The following is a 19293-nucleotide window of genomic DNA, read 5'->3' on the forward strand; positions in this document are numbered from 1 at the left end:
AGAGGAGGAAAGAGAAGTTTTATTACTCTGCTAGCAAAGGAGGAGAATTGGAGACGTCTGTCTGAAATGCCATCATCCTCATAATAAGCAGAAATACAGAGCTTTTAAAGGATGGGTCCTCAGCTTCAGGCAATCACTGTTGATGATTCTGATTGTCCCATCTCTGCTGAAGACAGTCTGGTGACCTCCACCCAGGACCTCCCTTTACCAGGTCTGGGCTGGGCTATCTCCTATTGCACAAATAAGAAAATATTTACCCTACCTCTCCCAACCACTGGGCTGAGGCAGGGATGCAGAGCTTAGTTCTCAAAAAGAAGTGGAGGATGTGTTAAAGAGACAAAATATTTTTTGCTGTTTTATTCTGTTTTTTTTTTTTAGATCATTCCCTGTGTTACATATTCTCTACTCTCAGTGTTTCCCTTCCGTATCTATGGAAGGAGGGGTGACTACCCTGTTACAAAATCTCTGAAGTCTGTTTTTTTACCTTCATTTCACAGATAATGCCATACAGACTCAAAGAAATTAAGTAATTCATCCAGAGTTACATAACTCTTTAGGCTAGAACCAGGTATCAGGTACAGTTTTGAGTCAAGAAAACATTCCTTTATCCTCTATATGCTATGCTGTGTGTTTTCTCCTCTAAGCCTAAATCTCCTTTGGCTAATTTTGAGTATAGAATTGTAGAGATGTGGAAATTCTTGTCATAACTCACCCCCCCACACACACACACACACAGATTCACCTGTGGCCACTGCTTTATTCTGGAGGAAGAAAAATAAACCTTGTTAGATGCCACTAACACTGAATGGCAAGAACAGAGATGAAATGGGGCGAGCCAAGAAAAATGAGCTGATTTCACAGAAGAAAAAGTTCTTAGGGGGAGAGATAGCCGCTGGGGTGACCATGAACCTGCAGCTCCCCAATGGCTTCTGCCCTGCTCCCGGGAAAGCCTGTGGCAGGAGCCTGCTTATTTACGCACTCCATATACAAGCCAAGGCAGGTTTTAAAACTGCTTGAATTCAGGCAGTGCTGCGGAATTCAAAAGCACCTGAATGAACAGTTGTGTTCTACTTCAAATTGATTATTTCTGAGACTGAGCTTTCTGAGATGAGTCAGGAGACATTTTTAGGCTTCCAGCCAAAGCCGGCTGGAATGATGGAAAGGCTCTATGGACTCAATAGCCTTGACATGATGTAGAAATGATGGCTAAATGAAACGAAAACAGATATTTTATTTTAAAAAAAAATCTGTATTTTGAGGTAGACAGCATCTTTGGCTCAACAAAAACCCTAAAGAGCACTGCCCTTTAGCTTCGGTACTGTTAGACTGGCTACTGCAGCAGAAGATAATCTGTGCCTTCTTCCTAGAGTCCAGATGATAGCTGTAGGCATAGAGACCAGAGGTTGGCAACTTCCAGCCCTCAGCAAAACTTGTGGCCAAATCTAGCAACAAATGTATTTTGTGTGGCTCTTTTAGTGTTAGTCTGCGTAGCAGGGATCTCAGGCTTTGAACAAATCCTAAAAGCGGGACACAGTGGGCCTTCATTTCTTCAGGCAATGAATTTGGACAGAGGTCCCCTCTTTGCTCAATAGCTAGCCCTCCCTGGAGATATAGAGGCTCCATTTATTTTTATAATTGCACTTCCTCTGAGGACTCCCTTCTATTGGAGCGAAAGCCGCTTGCCTTCTGCACATATCTGAGTGGGGGAAGCCTGCAGGCATCTCAGTTACAATCGCTCGTAGAAGAAAGTCAATGCTCACATTGCTGGTCACTATAGTAAGGTTAGCCAGAAAAACAGTCACTCATGACTCTTTTATTTTCTAAAGAAATGGTTCAAATTATTATTATTATGTTTTATAAATTACCCATGACTTTTTAGTGGCGTGACCATAGCTCACTGTAGCCTCAAAATCCTGGCCTCAAATGATTCTTCTGCCTTACTCTCCCAAATTACTGGGATTACAGAGAAGAGCAACCCGGCTTTATCCATGGTTTTTATATTATTGTTTATCATCTTTTCAGTAAAAACTAGTCAGTTCAGTGGACACAAGCACATTTGAAGCCCAACCTACAGACATTGTCTGTATTTAAACTCTTCTGAGTTCTGGGAATACTGTTAAATAGCTCAACCCAAAACAAAGCCAGTAAAAAGGCAGAAATAAAAGCAAAAATCTATTGATGAATTAATGATTGCAGAACAGCATTTATATTTTGGGTTTTTTACTACCCATTTGATTCAAGCAGGTCACATTCTTAAATGAACAAAAATGAAACAGTTGCAAAATCCCAAAACGTTGTGTTCTTTTAGTCTTAGGAGTTGAGGAAGGCCATTTATGCAGGCTATTCCTGGAGTAGAATTTCATTTAGGTCATGAGCAGTGGTGAGTATGGCTGGAAGACTTATAAAACATTTTTTGATTTCTGAAAACAGATTTTTCAGGATTCTCTGAATAATTCCCATGCACATTCGATGTTATACTGATCAAATCAGTAATATCTTATTGAAGCAATCCTATCATTCATCATCTATCACCCCTCCAATGGGATACTTTTAGTATTTATAGATCCATGATGTGTATAGATTTCACTTTATGAAATGTAATGACTTATGTACTGGTATGGTATTTACAATGAAATATTAGACCTGGTGATAGCTTTTAAGGAGGTGTCTAAATGTGACTGAGTCAATGAAAACAATTTTACATAATAATGAAATACCAAGTATTGATAAATGTCAGCATTAACATTGATAAATATTAATATTTGTATTTACTAATATTATAATATTAGTAAACTTTTTTTGCATGGAAAAGTCTATTTAAAAGAAGGCCTAATTTCTTCCTTACCTCCAGCCTGAGAAGTGGGTAGACAGAGGAGGCAATTGAGTGTCTGAGAGCCCGTGACTTAATCCTGTAGAACTATTGTAGAAAGCAGGAAATCTGGGACTGCAGCTCAGGAATTTTGCTTGATCTTTTGCTGCATAAGCCCTAGAGTGCTCTGGGCTATTAGGAAGAAAAGAAACAAGAACAGCCCAATATATATAACTATTATTATATATGTTCTATGATTGTTTTTAGATATAGAATATAATGAGATACAAAATGCCACTATTACTATGTTTTTCTTCATTAGTATTGGGGGATCTGCAATTTGGGTTGGACAGAGCACTTCAGTTTAATAGCAGTTTTCTCTGTTTTTATGGGGAGCAAGTCTAAGTGTTTCTCTGATGAAGTGGAGAGCAGCTGCTCACTTCTGGGAAATACCACAGCCCACGATCAAGTCTGATAAGAACATAGAGAAGAAGTGACTTATTCTGAGCAAAGGTGTCATGAGCTCACAAGATAGAGATAAGGCTACAGCAAAAAGTGGGCAAGATGCATGTGTTTGAAACAGAGTGTTCCCTGCTTTAAAATCCAAAGACAGGTATATGTCAACATCAGTAAATGGAGAGAGAGACCTGTTCACTGTGAGCAGAAAACCAGGAAAATGAGCAATAAAACACCTTCATAAGGCAAGTGGAGGAAAGGATCAAAATAACCACCAGAGACAGTAAAAATCTAAATCTAGCCTTTTCTTTCCTTCCGGTGATATGTTGATTTTATTGAAACTTTGCATCAGTACTTTTTAAACTGTGATCTCTTGGGTTGAGCAATAAATAATCATGGCAGTGGGTCTTCCAACGAGAGGTTCCATTTGTGCAGGAAAGCAAGTCAGTATGCCAGGAAAAGAAATAGGCTAGTGGGGTATGATATAAACAAGCTACCAGATAATTCTAGTAATGTAAATGTGAACATTTAATGTTTCTAAACCACTGGTTCTTAATATGTAAAACCAAAATAATAATTCAAAGCATTATTTTAAGGAATAAAGAGAGAATCAGTAGAATGCCTCAGAAATAGTAAGGGTTAAATAAACTGTACATATTATTTTTTTCCCCAATACATATTCTCCTAAGCTCTCCTGTATTGCTAGAGGCATGTGGTTTAAATAAGAAAACTAAGAAAACGTTATGACAAAATACCATACAAGAGTAATAGGATCCCAAGTTCTGGCAAGAAGAAGTAAAGCAGTTAAATAATTTTCTTTGTGTTGCTTAGCTATTTTAACTGGACTAAAACCAGGCCCCTTTAATTCCAAAGCACAGGCTTTTTCCATCTTGCTGTACTTCTGTAAAAGAGATGATCTGTAAGTGATTGGAAGCTGATAATTGCATCTATAATTTCCTTTGCTCTCCAGTTTCAGATTTAAGCCGCATTACCTCTGTCCTAGTGAAGGCCCTGCAAACCAGGCAGTGCCACAACATAACTTAAATACACAGGGCTGTCTCTTCTTTCCTGCTCTGGTCAGAGGAGTTGAATAGGGATGACATAGAACCCTCCACATCCTTATGGTGAAATCCAGGACCTGGGGCTACTTCTCAGTTCCCCCACCCATAGCTCCAGCCTGCAGCAAGCCACCAGTGGCACTGAACTTGAACCCCCTCTCCTGAGGGCACTTTGCAGCTCAGCAACCTGACTTAAGGGAGTGATATTAATATTTCAAATCTGGGGGGGGGGGGGAAACACAGTGAGGAGAGGAGATGTTGCACTTGCTGAAAAGGACTAAGTTTCTTAATTTTTCTTCCACAAATTAAGGGAATGATATGTGAGAGGAGAAAATATTCAAGTAAATATGGTATGGTGGTGAGAGTCTGTAATATGAGCCTGGTGTCTCAAGGGAAAGTTCTTAACATTTGTGGCCCCTGGGCGAGAATTAACCCATCTCTCCCAGGCTTGGCTTGAATTACAGACTGCAGAGCCTGGGCTTTTTCAATCCCTCCTCTGCTTCCTCCTCCCTTGCTTGTGTGCTGCTGCGGTAGGGTAGGGTAACCGCTCTCTCTGCCTTTGTTGGCGTGCGTGACTGTGGGAGGCCAGTTCTAGCGGACAGGTAGGTAAGGACCACGTGTGCATCCAAACATTTGAACGAATCCAACCGGTGTCACTAAAGAACAGGGTAGTTTTTCATATATGGCCCAAATCAGCTTACTTCCTCAAGGAGTGTGAATTAAAGCCCAGGGTTTAATAACTAATAAAAGTCCCTGAAGTCCCTGAGCAGTGTGTGCATAGTCACACGTTAGAGCTGGGATCTGAGAGCAGTTAAGACTTGCATGGGCTACAAATGTGGTCAGTGGAAATGAACTCTCAATTCAGCTTCGCAGCACGTGACTTCCTATTTCTGTAAGGTACTTCCAAGGGACTTCCTCTGTAAAACCAGCCCGAGTCCCAAGAGATTTCCTTCAGCTCTGTAGCTAAGTTTACTTTCAACCCGGGACAGACGTTTTCCCCGAGATGTGGTGTTAGTTTCTTTTCTTTCTCTTTCCTCTCCCATTGCCAGCATGCAAGGACCTTGTGGCTCCAGTCCGTGATCGGAAACTGAATACACTGGTGCAGATCTCAGTAATCCACCCCTCGGAGCAGAGTCTGACAAGATACTCCAGCACTGAAATTGTGGAGGTGAGCATGCCCCGTGCCTGCATTATTCTCTCTCTCTCTCTCTTTCACACACACACACACACACACACACACACACACACACACACACACACACACACTTGCCCTCTCTCCTTCCCCCCACCTCGCCTCCCGTGTTTGCTCTGGATTTGAGCAAACAGCTGAACTAAGTTAGTTCGTGGTCCATTACTATGTTATACTATGTTACTGTCTTCTATCATTAAGGACTGCATACCTGAAGTTATTAAGCATGTATTGGTAACTCACCAGAATGAACAAATGGGAGAACTTGCTTTCTTCATAAAAAGACCTTATGTTTCTCTCATAGAAAGTTCCCACTTTAAATCCCCAAAGAGAGCATAGAATAGAGAGAGGATAAAAAAAACAAACAAACAAACAAAAAAACCATACAGGTTTTAAATCAAATGAAGTCAATATTTATTGTGAGAAAAAAAAGAAAGTTGTAAAGTACCCAGAGAAGTTTTAAACATGTTAAGTGGTTTCGCTCTTTTTATGCTTTTCCTGTATTCTTCAGTCTGTCAGTGGAAACTTTACATTCTCTGCTGTTTGTGTGTCTTTCAATATATGATGTTTTTCAAGGAAAGGTAGATGATTAATTTGAGAAACTGTAATGATTCCAGGCAAAAGGTGTAAATATTACTCATCAGAGGCGAGCCTTCCTATTTACATTTATTGTTACTAATATAACATTCAAAATGTGTCAGGAGGAAACTTGTTATTGTGTTGGATCAGATTCAAAAGAGGAAGTGCTTCCCTTTTGATTATTTTGTTCTGATCACACATTTCACAGCCTTAGTGAATGACAGATACTTGCTTAAACATCTGGGGCTGGAGAAAGTAGGCTCTGAACTCCTTAAGATTTGCTTATTTTTCTTGGACTTGTAAGCTGTGTCTGTTTTGAATGAAGTTTCTCTGTTAGAACCTAAGCAGCCTGTCCTAGACCTGGCTTGCTCAGTGCTGACCGCCTGCTTTGATGTAGTGGTGGGATAAATGATTCAGACTGAACTGGAATCATTTCTATAATGGGAATGACCCAGATACTGCATGGAGCCCTGAATCTGCCCTTTGGAAACTTTATATTCCAATGGTGGTATTTTATAATGCTATAGTTGAATTAACAAAAATAATGTTACTCATATAAAGACAACTTTGACTACAATTGCAAAATTATTCATTTTGTATAAAAAAATTCAAGCGTTAATTCTGTTTATTTTTTAAATGTTGCCAAAATTAATTTATTTACTTATTTATTTTTTCATTGACTTGAGCTTTCCTTTTTATCGTGATAAAATATACATATAAAATTTATTATCTTAACTATTAGAACTGATTTATTTTGGCAAATTTCAAAATTTTATATTTGAACAAGTTTTGCTATTTGGGGTTGTTTTATTCACTGCCTGCTCCCAAGTGTTTGGTGCAGTGCCTAGCAAAAAGTATTTGTTGAATAAAAGAATGAATGAGTGAATGAACAAATAACTTGGGCTTTTAGAAACTTCCATTGACAATTGGTTTATAGAAGTCTAGCAAACATCCCTATGATATTTGGCTATATATATAGATATATAAAATTTAATGTTGGAAGCCAGCTCTCTAAAAATGAATTCTGAGGCATTGAAATATCCTGTGCACTGCATCCTGAGCTAGTAACGTTATAGCCCCAAATCCATCAAATTTAGAGTTTCTTTCATTAGTTTTCAAGTCAGTCTGGGGGAAAAAAAGTCACAGCTGAGCATCTAAAAACAAATGGACATTATCAGAGTGTGGCTTTCAATTGAATCATTCTAGAAAGGAAATAAATGGACAGCATAGGATTACCAAATGGTTCTTTATGAGAAAATAGCTTCCTTTTAATTTGATCAGTCACTATCTTAGATTATTTGCATGAATTGCTGGTTATAGCTATTAAATGTATTTTAAATGAACTGACAACTGACCCTAAGGAAGGGTTCTGCATCTAATGCACATAAACTGTTTTTCAAGACTCACTACCAGCAGCTCTGACAATGATGCGGGACCATTTACTATCAACAGCTATATTAGTACTTTGGGGCCCTGGGCCATGTTGTCCATGAGCAGCATTTGACAATTCAGATCTCTTTTCTAATTGAACCATTTCCTAGAAAAACAGACTCAGGCACACACTCTGCATTCTCATGTGTCACTTGCATGCTGCCAGCTGCAGTTGCTGCTTTATGGAATCAAGGTTGTCTGCTTGTGCTGTTACAGGGAACAAGAGACCCCCTGTTTTTGACTGGTGTCACATTCCCATCTGAGTATCCCATCTATGAGGAGACCAAAATAAAACTCACAGTCTATGATGTCAAGGACAAGTCTCACGACACTGTAAGTACTTGCATTTATTTCTTTCTTTGGGAAAAGAAGGAGTTATGCTTTTTCAAACTATTGGATTTTTGATGTGACTGACATTTTTCAAAGAGGATATTTTGTGCCATGTTTATGGTTGTCTTATGCTTTTAGTTTACTGGTTTTTTTTTTTTTTTTTTTTTTTTTACTAAATTCATTTGGCTTAGTGCCAATTTGGCAATTGGTTAGGAGCAAAAGCTTTCAGAACAGATTTTTCTCTTTGTCAGGAAGCCTGACTTGATCTCTTGGTTTACATTTGTTGTAGTTGTTGTCATGTTTTAAGCTGAAGGGGTAATATTATGGACAGATAGCAAATGGAAAAGATTAAATAATATTTCAAAACTTTGATATTAGAATTATTCTAAAGCAGGGGATTGACAAAGTATTCTATTCTTACAGTTTATTCTTTTGCATACTGAAAGAAAGTTTATTATTCCTGACATTGTCACTGGCCCCAAAACAAACAGAGAAGGCAATTGGAAGCACTGGGCAGAAGCTCTAAGTGATATCTTTACATGAAGGCCATGCAAAGTCCTGGTGGTCTTTTGTTCTAGATTCTTCGGTCTTTCTAGCTGGTCTGAATCATCCCTCCTACTTAGACAATTAAGTACCCTGGCACTATCTCCAGAGGATACTCTTAAAATTCTTATACAGGAGAGAATACTATAAGGGAAATTTTGAGAAGGGGGAGGCAGCCCTCTCCTTTCAATCTCTCCCACTAGCATGAATTTGTGTGGTTTCAAGGCAGGAGACGTGGGGGTCAATAGTGAAGTGTGAGGCAGTAAACTCTTGGGTGGCAAGTGGGCCAGTGGTTTCCAGGAGAGTTCTGGTTGAAGCTAAGTGATTCTACTGGACCCGGAGAATCACACAGTGCCTTGTATAGGGAAAATGTAGCTTCTGTTAATTCTGCCCTCACTTAGGCATTTCTGTTTTGCTCATGACTCTCTTCTTTCCATTCTTCACTGCAACATAAATGACATAGAAAAACGGAATTTATATTTAGTTTGGTGGTGGGAATATTTAATGGAGAAAAATATTCTATATCGAAGGTATTTGTTTCTACACCTCTTAGCCCCAGAAAAATTCATTTCTTTAAAATTGTAAAATAAATACCCAGTTGACTACACGGCCTATGCATGGGATAGACACACGTGTGTGACATTTTGGTACAGTTATTAAGAAGGCAGGTTCTAGAGCCAGACTGTCTGGTTCCATCACTTACTAGTCACGTACCAGCTTTGTGACTCCGGGAGAGTTAATTCTTGGTGCCTCTGTTTATTCCTTTATGATGTTTACCTGGCAAGGTTGTAAGGATTAAATAAATTAATAAATGTGAAGTGTTACTAACTGCTACAAAGTAATTAATAAGGGTAATTGCTGCTATTATTGCTGTTATTGTTTTGGCTGTTGTTTCATGGTCCCACATAAATATTAAAAACCAAATAAGGGAATATTTTTTTTTCCAAATAAGGGAATATTAACCAAAATCTTTTTCTATATTTACTAACTTTGTTTTTTCCCCTGATGGTCCTACATTTGTTGTTTCTGATTTCTTTGGAAAAGAGGCAAAAATTTGGGTTAAAATTGGCAACTGAAAAATATTTACTTGGCAGTTTTGGCTTTTCCTTTCCACTTTTCTTGATTTTTGCGGTTACTTGTGAAAAAGGAGTAGATTGGGACTAGGACATTTGGGCCAGGTTTGATAGACTATGCACAAAGTGTCCACCCACCGTTTGGTGGAGTTTTTGTTTGTTTGTGTATTTCTTTGTTTAACCGTCTGCCAGAGAAGAGAGAGAAATGGAGAGAAAGGGGGAAGAATCATAAATCAGGGAGGTGGGAGATATGGTTCAAATAGATGGTGGGAGGGAGTGATGCAAGTGGAAAAGTAATAAGCATAGAAATGATAAGGATGAAAGAAAAACAAAGTGGAAACTAAGGGATTGTACATTCTGCAAAGCATATGATTAAATCCAATGCTCCAATAGTCCCAAGGAATAGACAGGGCAGAGAGGATGGAAGCGGCAGAGTTAAATATAACATACAGACACTATGCCATAAAAATGAAAGTGTCATCCCTAAACACTTGGGTTTGTGAAGTATTTAGAAATATCAGAGTTAGAAATATTAAAAACCAAAGGTATTTCTATCCCCTTCGATCTCCTTCATTTAAAATATGCGTGTATGTTAATGCTCTAGAGACAGAGAATTAATTAACTTACTCATTAATTATGCTTTTTGTTGACTTCAGTTCTGGAAACTAATTATTTAGGGTCTTTTACAGACTTTTTTCCTTGATCAGAGGTGTTATCACATAAAAGTATAGGATGAACTAGAATCCCTGCTGTTAGGTAAAATGTGAAATTTGAACATACTAAAGAAATGCAACCAGCTTTCATTTACCAAATGCTATTAATTAAGACATAACCTCTTCCTTAAAATAGCTAACAATTAGCTCTGGTGATGGAAGTGTAAATAGAAACACAGTTCATTAATATGCTAACAGTCCCCATGGACATACAATCTTTATCCTTGTCCCCTTGCTCTCATTTCTTAAGTTTTTCTTTGGAGTGAGTGATGGTAGGAGGCAGCAAGTGGCTTAAAGTCAGGCTTATAATTAAGAACACTTAACAACCTAAATATTTTAAGATAGTAGTATTTTTTAAAGCATAAGAAATGAGATTATGAATATTTATATGTTTTTGAAGATTAATGAATTATGTACGTATATTTAGAAGTACTTTAAATATTTGGTCTTAGCAAACCATTGATCATAGTATACTGACCCAAGACAATCAGATCTTCAAGACTGGTCAAATACTTACGAGTTGAGTCAGATGTCTTAGTTGCTTGTGTTTTCCTATTGAGCTTATTATAACTTGGAGTTAACAAGTCAAATAAATATGTTACTTGGCCATTTCATATTTATTTGCATACAGATTGGTATTGTATATTTTGAAAGATAAATGACCTATCGTCTGTGCCCTTGGTGCAGCTATTACCTCACCAACTAGTTGTTGTTCTTGCACTCCTCCAAACAACTGGACCTAAGATTGATTATCTTAGTAACTTCAGCAGAAATGCAATTAATCATCATAACAAATGAGAAGAGTCTAACTGTTGATTCAGAATAACTACTGTTCCCTTTTACTATGTCCTTCATCCTTCCCATTCATTGCAAAAAGTCTCCCTCTGTGGCCTACTGACAGATAATTCTTGGCAGGTGGGGGAAGGGGAGTGAGTTATAGTGGGGTCCTTATGAGGATTAGAGTGACCTTTTGGTTACTTTCCTCATTTTGAGGAAATTATTTTCTCAGAATGGGCTACTCTAACATCCAGCTGTTTGGTGGATACTTTTAAGCCCGATATTGAATGAAGCCCATGGTTTTATGATATGAGAACTCAAGTTCTAACAGTGAAGTTGATTTCTTCTGGATGTAGACTGGTTATATGCCCTATTTTAAAACTTCTGGAAACTGAAACATAGACAAGTGTTTTAAGGACATTATTTATAGTGTTCAGCCCTAGGGAGTCAAGCTGGGATTCTGAGCCTTTCATATGTTACAGCAGAAACTTCAAAGGAAGGAGAAATTTAGGAAGGCAAAGAACATCACCATCAAACTTTGTCTCTCTTTCTCCTTCCTTCCACACAACTTGGTAATTTGGAAGGTAATAAACAAGGTTCTTTTGACATCCCTCTGAGGACACCCATCAAATCTGCAAACATATTATTAGGTCACAAAATTGTTTTTGCCCATGGTAGAAATTTACATTTCTGCTCTATTTTGCAGAAATACACATTGACCCCATTCTTTTTGCTGTGGGGGTAAATAAATGTTTACTATATCCTTGACTTGTTAAATGTTCAGTCTATAGGACAGAATCTGGTGTCCAGGAGACACTGAACAGTTCTCAGGGGTTTGTCCAAGACATATTTTCCTACTGATTACTGGCAACCCCATTTGAAACTTTCAGAACAAATGAACTTATCGAGATTACATGTACATCTATTGTATCATGCGTGCTATATGGCCAAAGCAGTTTGGTTCTAGTACAATTCTCTAGACAAAAGAGTCTAGTTTACTTTTTATGTTTTTCTACGGAAGATGAAAGCATTTTGCATTTAGTATACTTTAACTTCACTTGCTATTCTAAATTGGCTTCTTACAAAGTTTAAATCTACGTATTCCTGTTGAGATACTAACTTTGTTAGCTGGCCTTCCTCTCTATCTGTAAGATATGGTGCAATGAGTAAGGAAAAAGGAATCAAAATTTTTGATCACTAAGTACATACCAACCACTAGGTTTAATGTGTTACATATGGTTTCTTCTTTAATCTCCAGAAAACTCCCATAATTATGCCTGTTTTAAAGATGAAGAAATTGGTTTCTGAGAACGTAAGTAGGCAAAGCCAGAGATTCTTTATTTTTTTCCAGGTTGTGTTACGGTACATACATTGTCCATAGGATTTCCCTCACCTTTGCTTAGAGTCTGGCATTTTTACTTCCACCGATACTTTAAAAGCACTCTTCATTTGGAACTTAAGAGTTGATATAGAAAATAAGTCAGTATTAAATTTTGGAGAAAAACCTCTATCCAAATTTTCAAGCACTTAAATTAAGCATATATAACTAATTGCATATATCCAAATAAACTTTACAATGAAATGGCCAACTACTATTCATGGGAAAAAATAGCTATGATTACCTGTTGTGAAATGGCTAAGCTTATGTCTCAAACTTTTGCTTTTGTCTGATAGGCCTTTTTCCCCTTTCTTTTCTGTGTACTGCATGCTTCTCTCAACTTGTTCATTCAACTCAGCCTTTGCCTTTTGAAATAACTCATGTGTACATTGTGACATAGTTTGCAAAGGGTGTTATAGGTTCAACATAGAAGGAGTTAAGGATTCTAAAGTGTTGCTACCCTTTATAATTAAGTTCATTTCCTTTCTACTTGTTGATAAGTGTTATATATTTACAAATATATAACACTTATTAATTTTAATCAACTAGTTTAATTAATTTTAATTAATTAATTTTAAATTAAATATATAACACATATTAATTTTTTATTGAGGTATAATTTGCATACAATAAAATAGACCACTCCTAAGTGTTCAGTTCAATGAATTTATATGCATACGCCTAATAACATTCACTCAAGGTAAGATATAGACCATTTCCATTATTCCAGAAAGTTCCCTTGTGCCTTTTACCAGTCAATTGCCACCCCACACAACTGGAGGCAACTATTTTCTCATAGATTTGTTTTGCTTGTTGAAATTAATGTGAATCAAACCATATAGTATGTGCTTTCTTATATCTATTGTTTTTCGCTCAACATGTTATTTTAGATTAATTCATGTGCTGCATAAATCAGTAGCTCATTCCTTTTTATTACATTTTGTTACAGTGATATAGCATAAATAGTTTATTTATTTTCTTAGTGATGGACATTTAGGTTGTTTACAGCTTTTGACAATGAATGAATGTCTATGAACATTTGGATACAAATATTTGTATGAATATGGGCTTTTATTCTTTTCAGTAAATACTGAGGAATATAATTATTAGGTCATAGAGCAGATTTATATTTAACTTTCCTAGAAATTTTCAACTATTTTTCAAAATTATTATATGACTTTATACTATTAATACTACTCCTAGTAATGTATCAGAGTTCTAGTTACTCTTCCACCACATGATATTGTCAGTCTTTTTCATTTAGCTATTTTATGGGTATGAAGTGATATCTCATTGTGATTTTAATTTGTGTTTTCCTGATGACTAATTATTTTGATCACTTTTCTTTGTGCTTATTGGCCATTCATATGTCTCTTTTTAAAAATAAAGTGCCCAAGTCTTTTGCCTATTTAAAAAAAAAGTTTTCTTTTTGATTTCTAAGAGTTCTTCATGTACAGTATATATGAGTGTTTTGGTTGAATAGATATAATACAAGTTTTTTTCAATTTTTGGCTTGCCTAATAATTTACTTAATAATATATTTCATTGATCAGAAAAATTTTAATTCTGATTAAGTCCAAAAATTTGTTAATTTTTTTCCTTCATGGTTAGTGCTTTTAAAAAAAAAATAATTGTAAGAAAACTTAACATGAAATCTACCCTCTTAACAAAATCTTAAGTGTACCCTGCAGTGTTTTTAACTGTAGGGACAATGCTGTACAGTGGAAACTACAATTCTACTCTCATTTCCTATGAGTTGGACAATTTTAGATACTATCTGTAAATGGAAGCATGCAGTGTTTATCCTTCTGGGATTAGTTTATTTCACTCAGCATAATGTCCTCAAGGTTCACCCAGGTAATCAGATATTGCAGAATTTTATTTTTTAAGGCTGAATAATATTCCATTGTATGTATATACCACTTTTTATTTATTTATCAGTGGACTGTTAGGTTTTTTCCACATCTTGGTTATTATAAATGGTGCTACAATGAACACTGGAATGCTAATATCTCTTAGAGATCCTGATTTCAGTTATTTTGGATAAATACCCAGAAATGGGATTGCTGGATAATATTGTAGTCCTATCTTTAAGCTTTTTGAATTTAGGTCTAGGAAGGGTCTTTCAACTCTCTAGATTTCATTTTATTTTGGTTTATTTACATCCTCAGGTTTCTGATGGGTTTAACAAAAGCTATGATTTTGTAGTGTGTCTGACTTCTCAGTGTTACAACGAGATGACAGTCTCTTGGGATTTTTTACATCTTAGCCAGAAGTGGAAGCACTACCTATTTACATTCTTCCCTTGAGCACTTTTGCTACTCTGTATACATCTGCATTTGCATCTCTGTCTCTGTATTTCCTCTTCTCTGCAATTTACATATGGAGTGCATTACATTCTATGCTGTTCCTTATATTGTTTCTGCTTTTCTCTCATATTTCTGTTTTTTCTTTGTCTTACTATTATCTGCGCTCTCACAGTACTTGTTCTATATTGTCTCTCAGGGGGATTTTGTGTGTTTTTGGTTTTCGTTTTTTTTTTTTGGACTCTCACAATAGAGGAAAGAATATTCATTGATACCTCCTAACTTTCCACAAGAAATCCATGGTGTTCGCATCCAGAAAGCCTGGCTTGACAGTGGAATAAGAGAATGAGTTTAATCTGAAATTTCTTAAAAAAATCATTTGGCCCGGAAACTATAAAAAACTACTAGAAGAAAAAAAAAACATAGGGGAAAAGCTCTGACATTGGTATAGGCAAAGATTTAAGAAGATGAGTATCATTCCCATTACTTCCACACAAAATATATTGTCCTGAGAGGAGTGTCACTTTCAGATCATGAAGATTCAATACATGGGAGGGATGACTGTGAGCAAGTGGTGGCCTAGAGAAGTGGTGGTGGGTGTGGGGAAGGGCTGTCAGTGCCTAGGGACATGTGAGGGGCCTACAGTCAGTGATCATCTGTAGGGAATAGAGTTGGCAGCTGAAAATATCACCAAGGTAGATCAGAGCAGAAGAGGAAGAAAATGACAATCATTTTCGATACTTTATGAATATTGAGAACTCCCTGAAACAAGTAGGGGGTACTTCATAAGGTAACTTTAGTATCTGCACTAGCCAAGTAGAAGCACCATCTTGGGCTATGTAATAGTCAAAAAACGTGCAGAATTGCTTCCGGCTTCAGAGTAGATCCTAGGAGCATTTATCTTTTTATATGCTGACACCGCTCAAATGATCTGATAACTGACCCCTGAGATTTGTGAGTGAAACTGGGACCCTGAACTGAGCGTTTACTTTTGCTTCAAGTTACTTCCCTAGACTCTTGGGTATTTTACCTCACCCTTATAGTTTTCAAACACTCTGCAGTTGCGTTACCATTTGACAAGTGGCTGAGGCCTTTAGCGTCTGGCCGGCCAGTCCTGTCTCCGTCTCTCCTCCCCAGCATTGTTCTTGGCGCAGCTGCAAGTGCAGGTGGATGCTTAGAGAACACTCTATGGATGGAGACCATCCCTCACACAGGCCGGCGTGGGCATGGAGGACACTCGACTTGCATTGGCTTCCTGTTGCTGCTTGGTTTTGCAAAGCCAAAATGTGATGGATTGCCAAAATATTTCTTTTGACTGGAAAAGAGCAGAAACTAGCTATTTAAAAGGTTAGTCTGCTTTGGCTAGGAATAGCTTTTAATTACCGTAAGTTTATATACGCCGCACAGCAAGAACAAAAGGAAATTCTAAAGAAACATAGGCTTTCCTTGGAGTCATTTGAATGGAATGATAATTGCAACTAGGTTGGGGCTGGCATTTAAATTCATGTGAAAATTATTTTTAAACTTACTGAGAAAAGTCGTGTGTACCACACCAGAAGGTGATGTAACATGCTGAAAAAATGCTAAGGGACATCTGTTTCCACGTCGCAAAGATTTTCTTTTTGTATTGCTGTGAGCCAGGTTACTTAGGTTTCATGGCAATAAGTCAAGCTGTCTTTGAAGATGTGCTCACTGAGGATGGAGCTAAATGCTGAGGTGGCAGCTGCTCCTTATACCGTGTCCTAAGGAATTCAGTGTGTGAAGCCACAAAGATAATGATCTTTCATGCAATGTTGAGTAATGGTTTTCAACCCTGATAGAGAGAGCAGCTTTTGGAAGGCACCATACAGATTTGTTTAATTAATATGAGGCCTATAGTGATATTTGAATTTTATATAATCTGCTGGTATTTTTTGAATTGCCATTTGGGTTTTGTGAAAAGGGCACTGATAGACATCTTAGCATTTTGGAATGTGAGAAGGCAGTTTCCCTGGGAAATATTAATTGGATAGGATTTAGGTATAAGCAAGAGCTCACTCACCACAACCCCGATTTCCACCCCAACTCAGGGAATTTGAAATGTATGTTATAGCTACTACATTTGTTTTTCATTCTTGCATTTAAGTTGAGACATCATGAAATGTGCATAGCTGCTTGCTCTGGCCTCAGAGCAACAAAAAATTGGAAACTCATATTTGAAACTCTAGACGTGTGGTTATGTATTTACACATACACACAATCTTCAATATGAGCATGCACACTAATACTTACAAATTTTTAGGTGTTTGTGTGTGTGTGTGTATTAGATAAAGCTTCAAACTTTAAATCTTAGGCTAAAGTTCATTGGTAGGATGATAAAAAACAAAAATATCCTTAGGGCAAGGTTAACATTAAGATAAATTTTCTCCTCTCCATAGAGAGAAACTTTTCCCTTAATGTAGACTTCGTGGCAGAAGCATGCCTTTCAGGTTTTGTTTTATTTCCTTCCCAGTCTGCTTCTCTCAGCATACATGTGGAATAAGTACTTGCTATCCTTTGGTATTATTAATAGTTTGAACTTGCAATCTAAGTATCTGAGAAAATATAATACTGAACTGGAAATGAAGTATTATAATAGACTGTAAGGGGCATTTGAAAAAGCCACCAATGGATGCAAGAACAGTTCTGAACACCATTGTGGGAAAATCAGGTATACATAGTGTTGGAAACAACTGTACCTAGGGCATTTTCAAATTTGGGATCAAGGATGCAACTCTGTCCCCTCGTAGATTTCTTCTCAATCTTGATGGCACATTAAGAGCAGAGAACATAAAGTTTAGAGCCAAAAGCTCTAGCCTAAGATCCACTACTTACTGTGTGACTTTGGACAAGTTATCTTTTTGGGGTCTCAGTTTCCCCAGATCTAAAATGGAGACTTTAATACTTGCTCTGTCTACTACTGGAAGGAAAATGGGAAACATGTGAAAGTGTGTTGGAAACTGAAAATGCAGTAGAAACACAGGAATCACTATCATTTACTACAGATATTTTTCTTGCACTCAGGGTTTCTTTCCTGAGTGACACTGTGTATTTCCAAGAGAAGGATAAATGGTCTGATGATATCAGACTCCACAAAGTTGACTGTATTTCCTGTGTATCGATCAGTCTGGATATCTCGTCTGTGTTCTTGTCAGGTGATTTGTGGCTGGGTAGAGAGCCTATGCTGGTGCACCAGAGATGTTTTCAGTTTGAAACATATGAAGAGAATTGAGTAAGAACCTGTTTTCTCTGTTTTTGTTTTAGTATTTCATTACTCTGATACTCTGTATCTTATATTCAACATTCATTTCTGGAGTGAGTATTTCTTTCCAAAAGAGGAGAAAAACTGTAAAACACGATTACTGTATAAGGCATGCTCATACTTTCCATTGTAATAAAGTCATTTTGATACCCAGTTCTCATTTCTGTCTTGGGTTACAAATAGCAGTGTGTCTATGAGTCTTTCTTCTGGAATCACATATGAGAAAAAATAAGACAAGCAAAGCCTTCTTATTTCAGATTCACTTTCAAATCATACTTATACCTGATGGGCTGACCAGCAAGTCACTCTGCCCCTCTTTTTCAGTCTTCTGACTCTAAGTCGTCATCCAGTTTGATATTTGAAACATCATTCAAGCTGCTCCAAATGAAAGGCTTTTGTAGGATTCTTTGACCTTGAACATGGCAGAAAGTGAAACCAATGGATAAAGAATTTTGTTCTGCCTTCCTCACAATCATACTTTGCTTCCTTAAAGACATTTGCCAGAAAAAAAAAAAAGCAGAATTTTTCTTCTCTAGCCTGACCTCATGAAATTCATGCATGTTTAACCAGGTCAGATTGTTTGTAGGAACTTCTGAGACCACAGCCATCTAAATATTGTGAAAGGAGTTTTTGTTTGTTTGTTTGTTTTCCTGTGGGGAAGATGGTTTAACTAGTTAGACTCTCAGGAAAATCAAAGATGAAATAGACATAAGGCTCAAGTGCCATTACTAAAACATCCGGCCAGAGTACAAGGACTGTTAATTCATAGCAGATTAAGGGAGAGGGTAACCTATAGCTATATATTATCACTTCACCCTTTACAGCAGTGTCAATTCTATTTGTGACATTACAGAAAATAAAGAACAAATAAATGGAATAGAATTCATTAATTGCAAAGAATTTGTACATCTAATACCACATTTGAACCTCACAGGGACCCTGTTCTATCACTAGATAGATCAGGGAGCTGGAAACTAAATTTAAATAACTTGCTGAAAGTCACATTGAAATATGGGCCAAAATCTGGGTCTTCTGCTATTGAACTCATTGGGCTATAAGAAGTTTCTCAGGAACAGTATTAAGGTACCTAACTCCGTTAATGATTTGAGTTTGGTGATGACTTTCAGTCAGTTCACTTCTGAAGATAACCATACTTATAGATGTGGCTAAGAGCTTTCTCACTAAGTTGAATTTCTTCAGGAGGAGGACAAGCAATTCACTGTTTGAAGGCTCTGTGGGTGTCTAGAATAACTGCATTAGATGATGCGTCATGCTCAGAGTCAGTGGACCTGAGTACACGTGTTAAAATGCAGTGATGGCCTTCAATAGTTCATTTCAGTTTTGATAACCCTACCTTATATTGCTATGCAA

General features: G+C 37.1%; 1 protein-coding gene across 9 annotated transcripts in view; it reads left to right on the plus strand.

Annotated features, from left to right (window-relative positions):
- INPP4B (inositol polyphosphate-4-phosphatase type II B) overlaps positions 1-19293 on the plus strand; it is a 687065-nt gene that overhangs the window by 362988 nt on the left and 304784 nt on the right. For 7 of the 9 annotated variants that reach the window (XM_076010603.1, XM_076010604.1, XM_076010602.1 and 4 more), the window contains 3 exons: positions 5373-5491; positions 7739-7855; positions 12217-12270. In XM_076010603.1, the coding sequence (XP_075866718.1) occupies positions 5373-5491; positions 7739-7855; positions 12217-12270 (290 nt within the window). The remainder of the gene's footprint in view (positions 1-5372; positions 5492-7738; positions 7856-12216; positions 12271-19293) is intronic. The other 2 variants (XM_076010608.1, XM_076010609.1) reach the window with 1 other exon arrangement.

This window comes from Microcebus murinus, chromosome 15 (genome assembly GCF_040939455.1).
Source record: "Microcebus murinus isolate Inina chromosome 15, M.murinus_Inina_mat1.0, whole genome shotgun sequence".
Taxonomy (NCBI): domain Eukaryota; kingdom Metazoa; phylum Chordata; class Mammalia; order Primates; family Cheirogaleidae; genus Microcebus; species Microcebus murinus.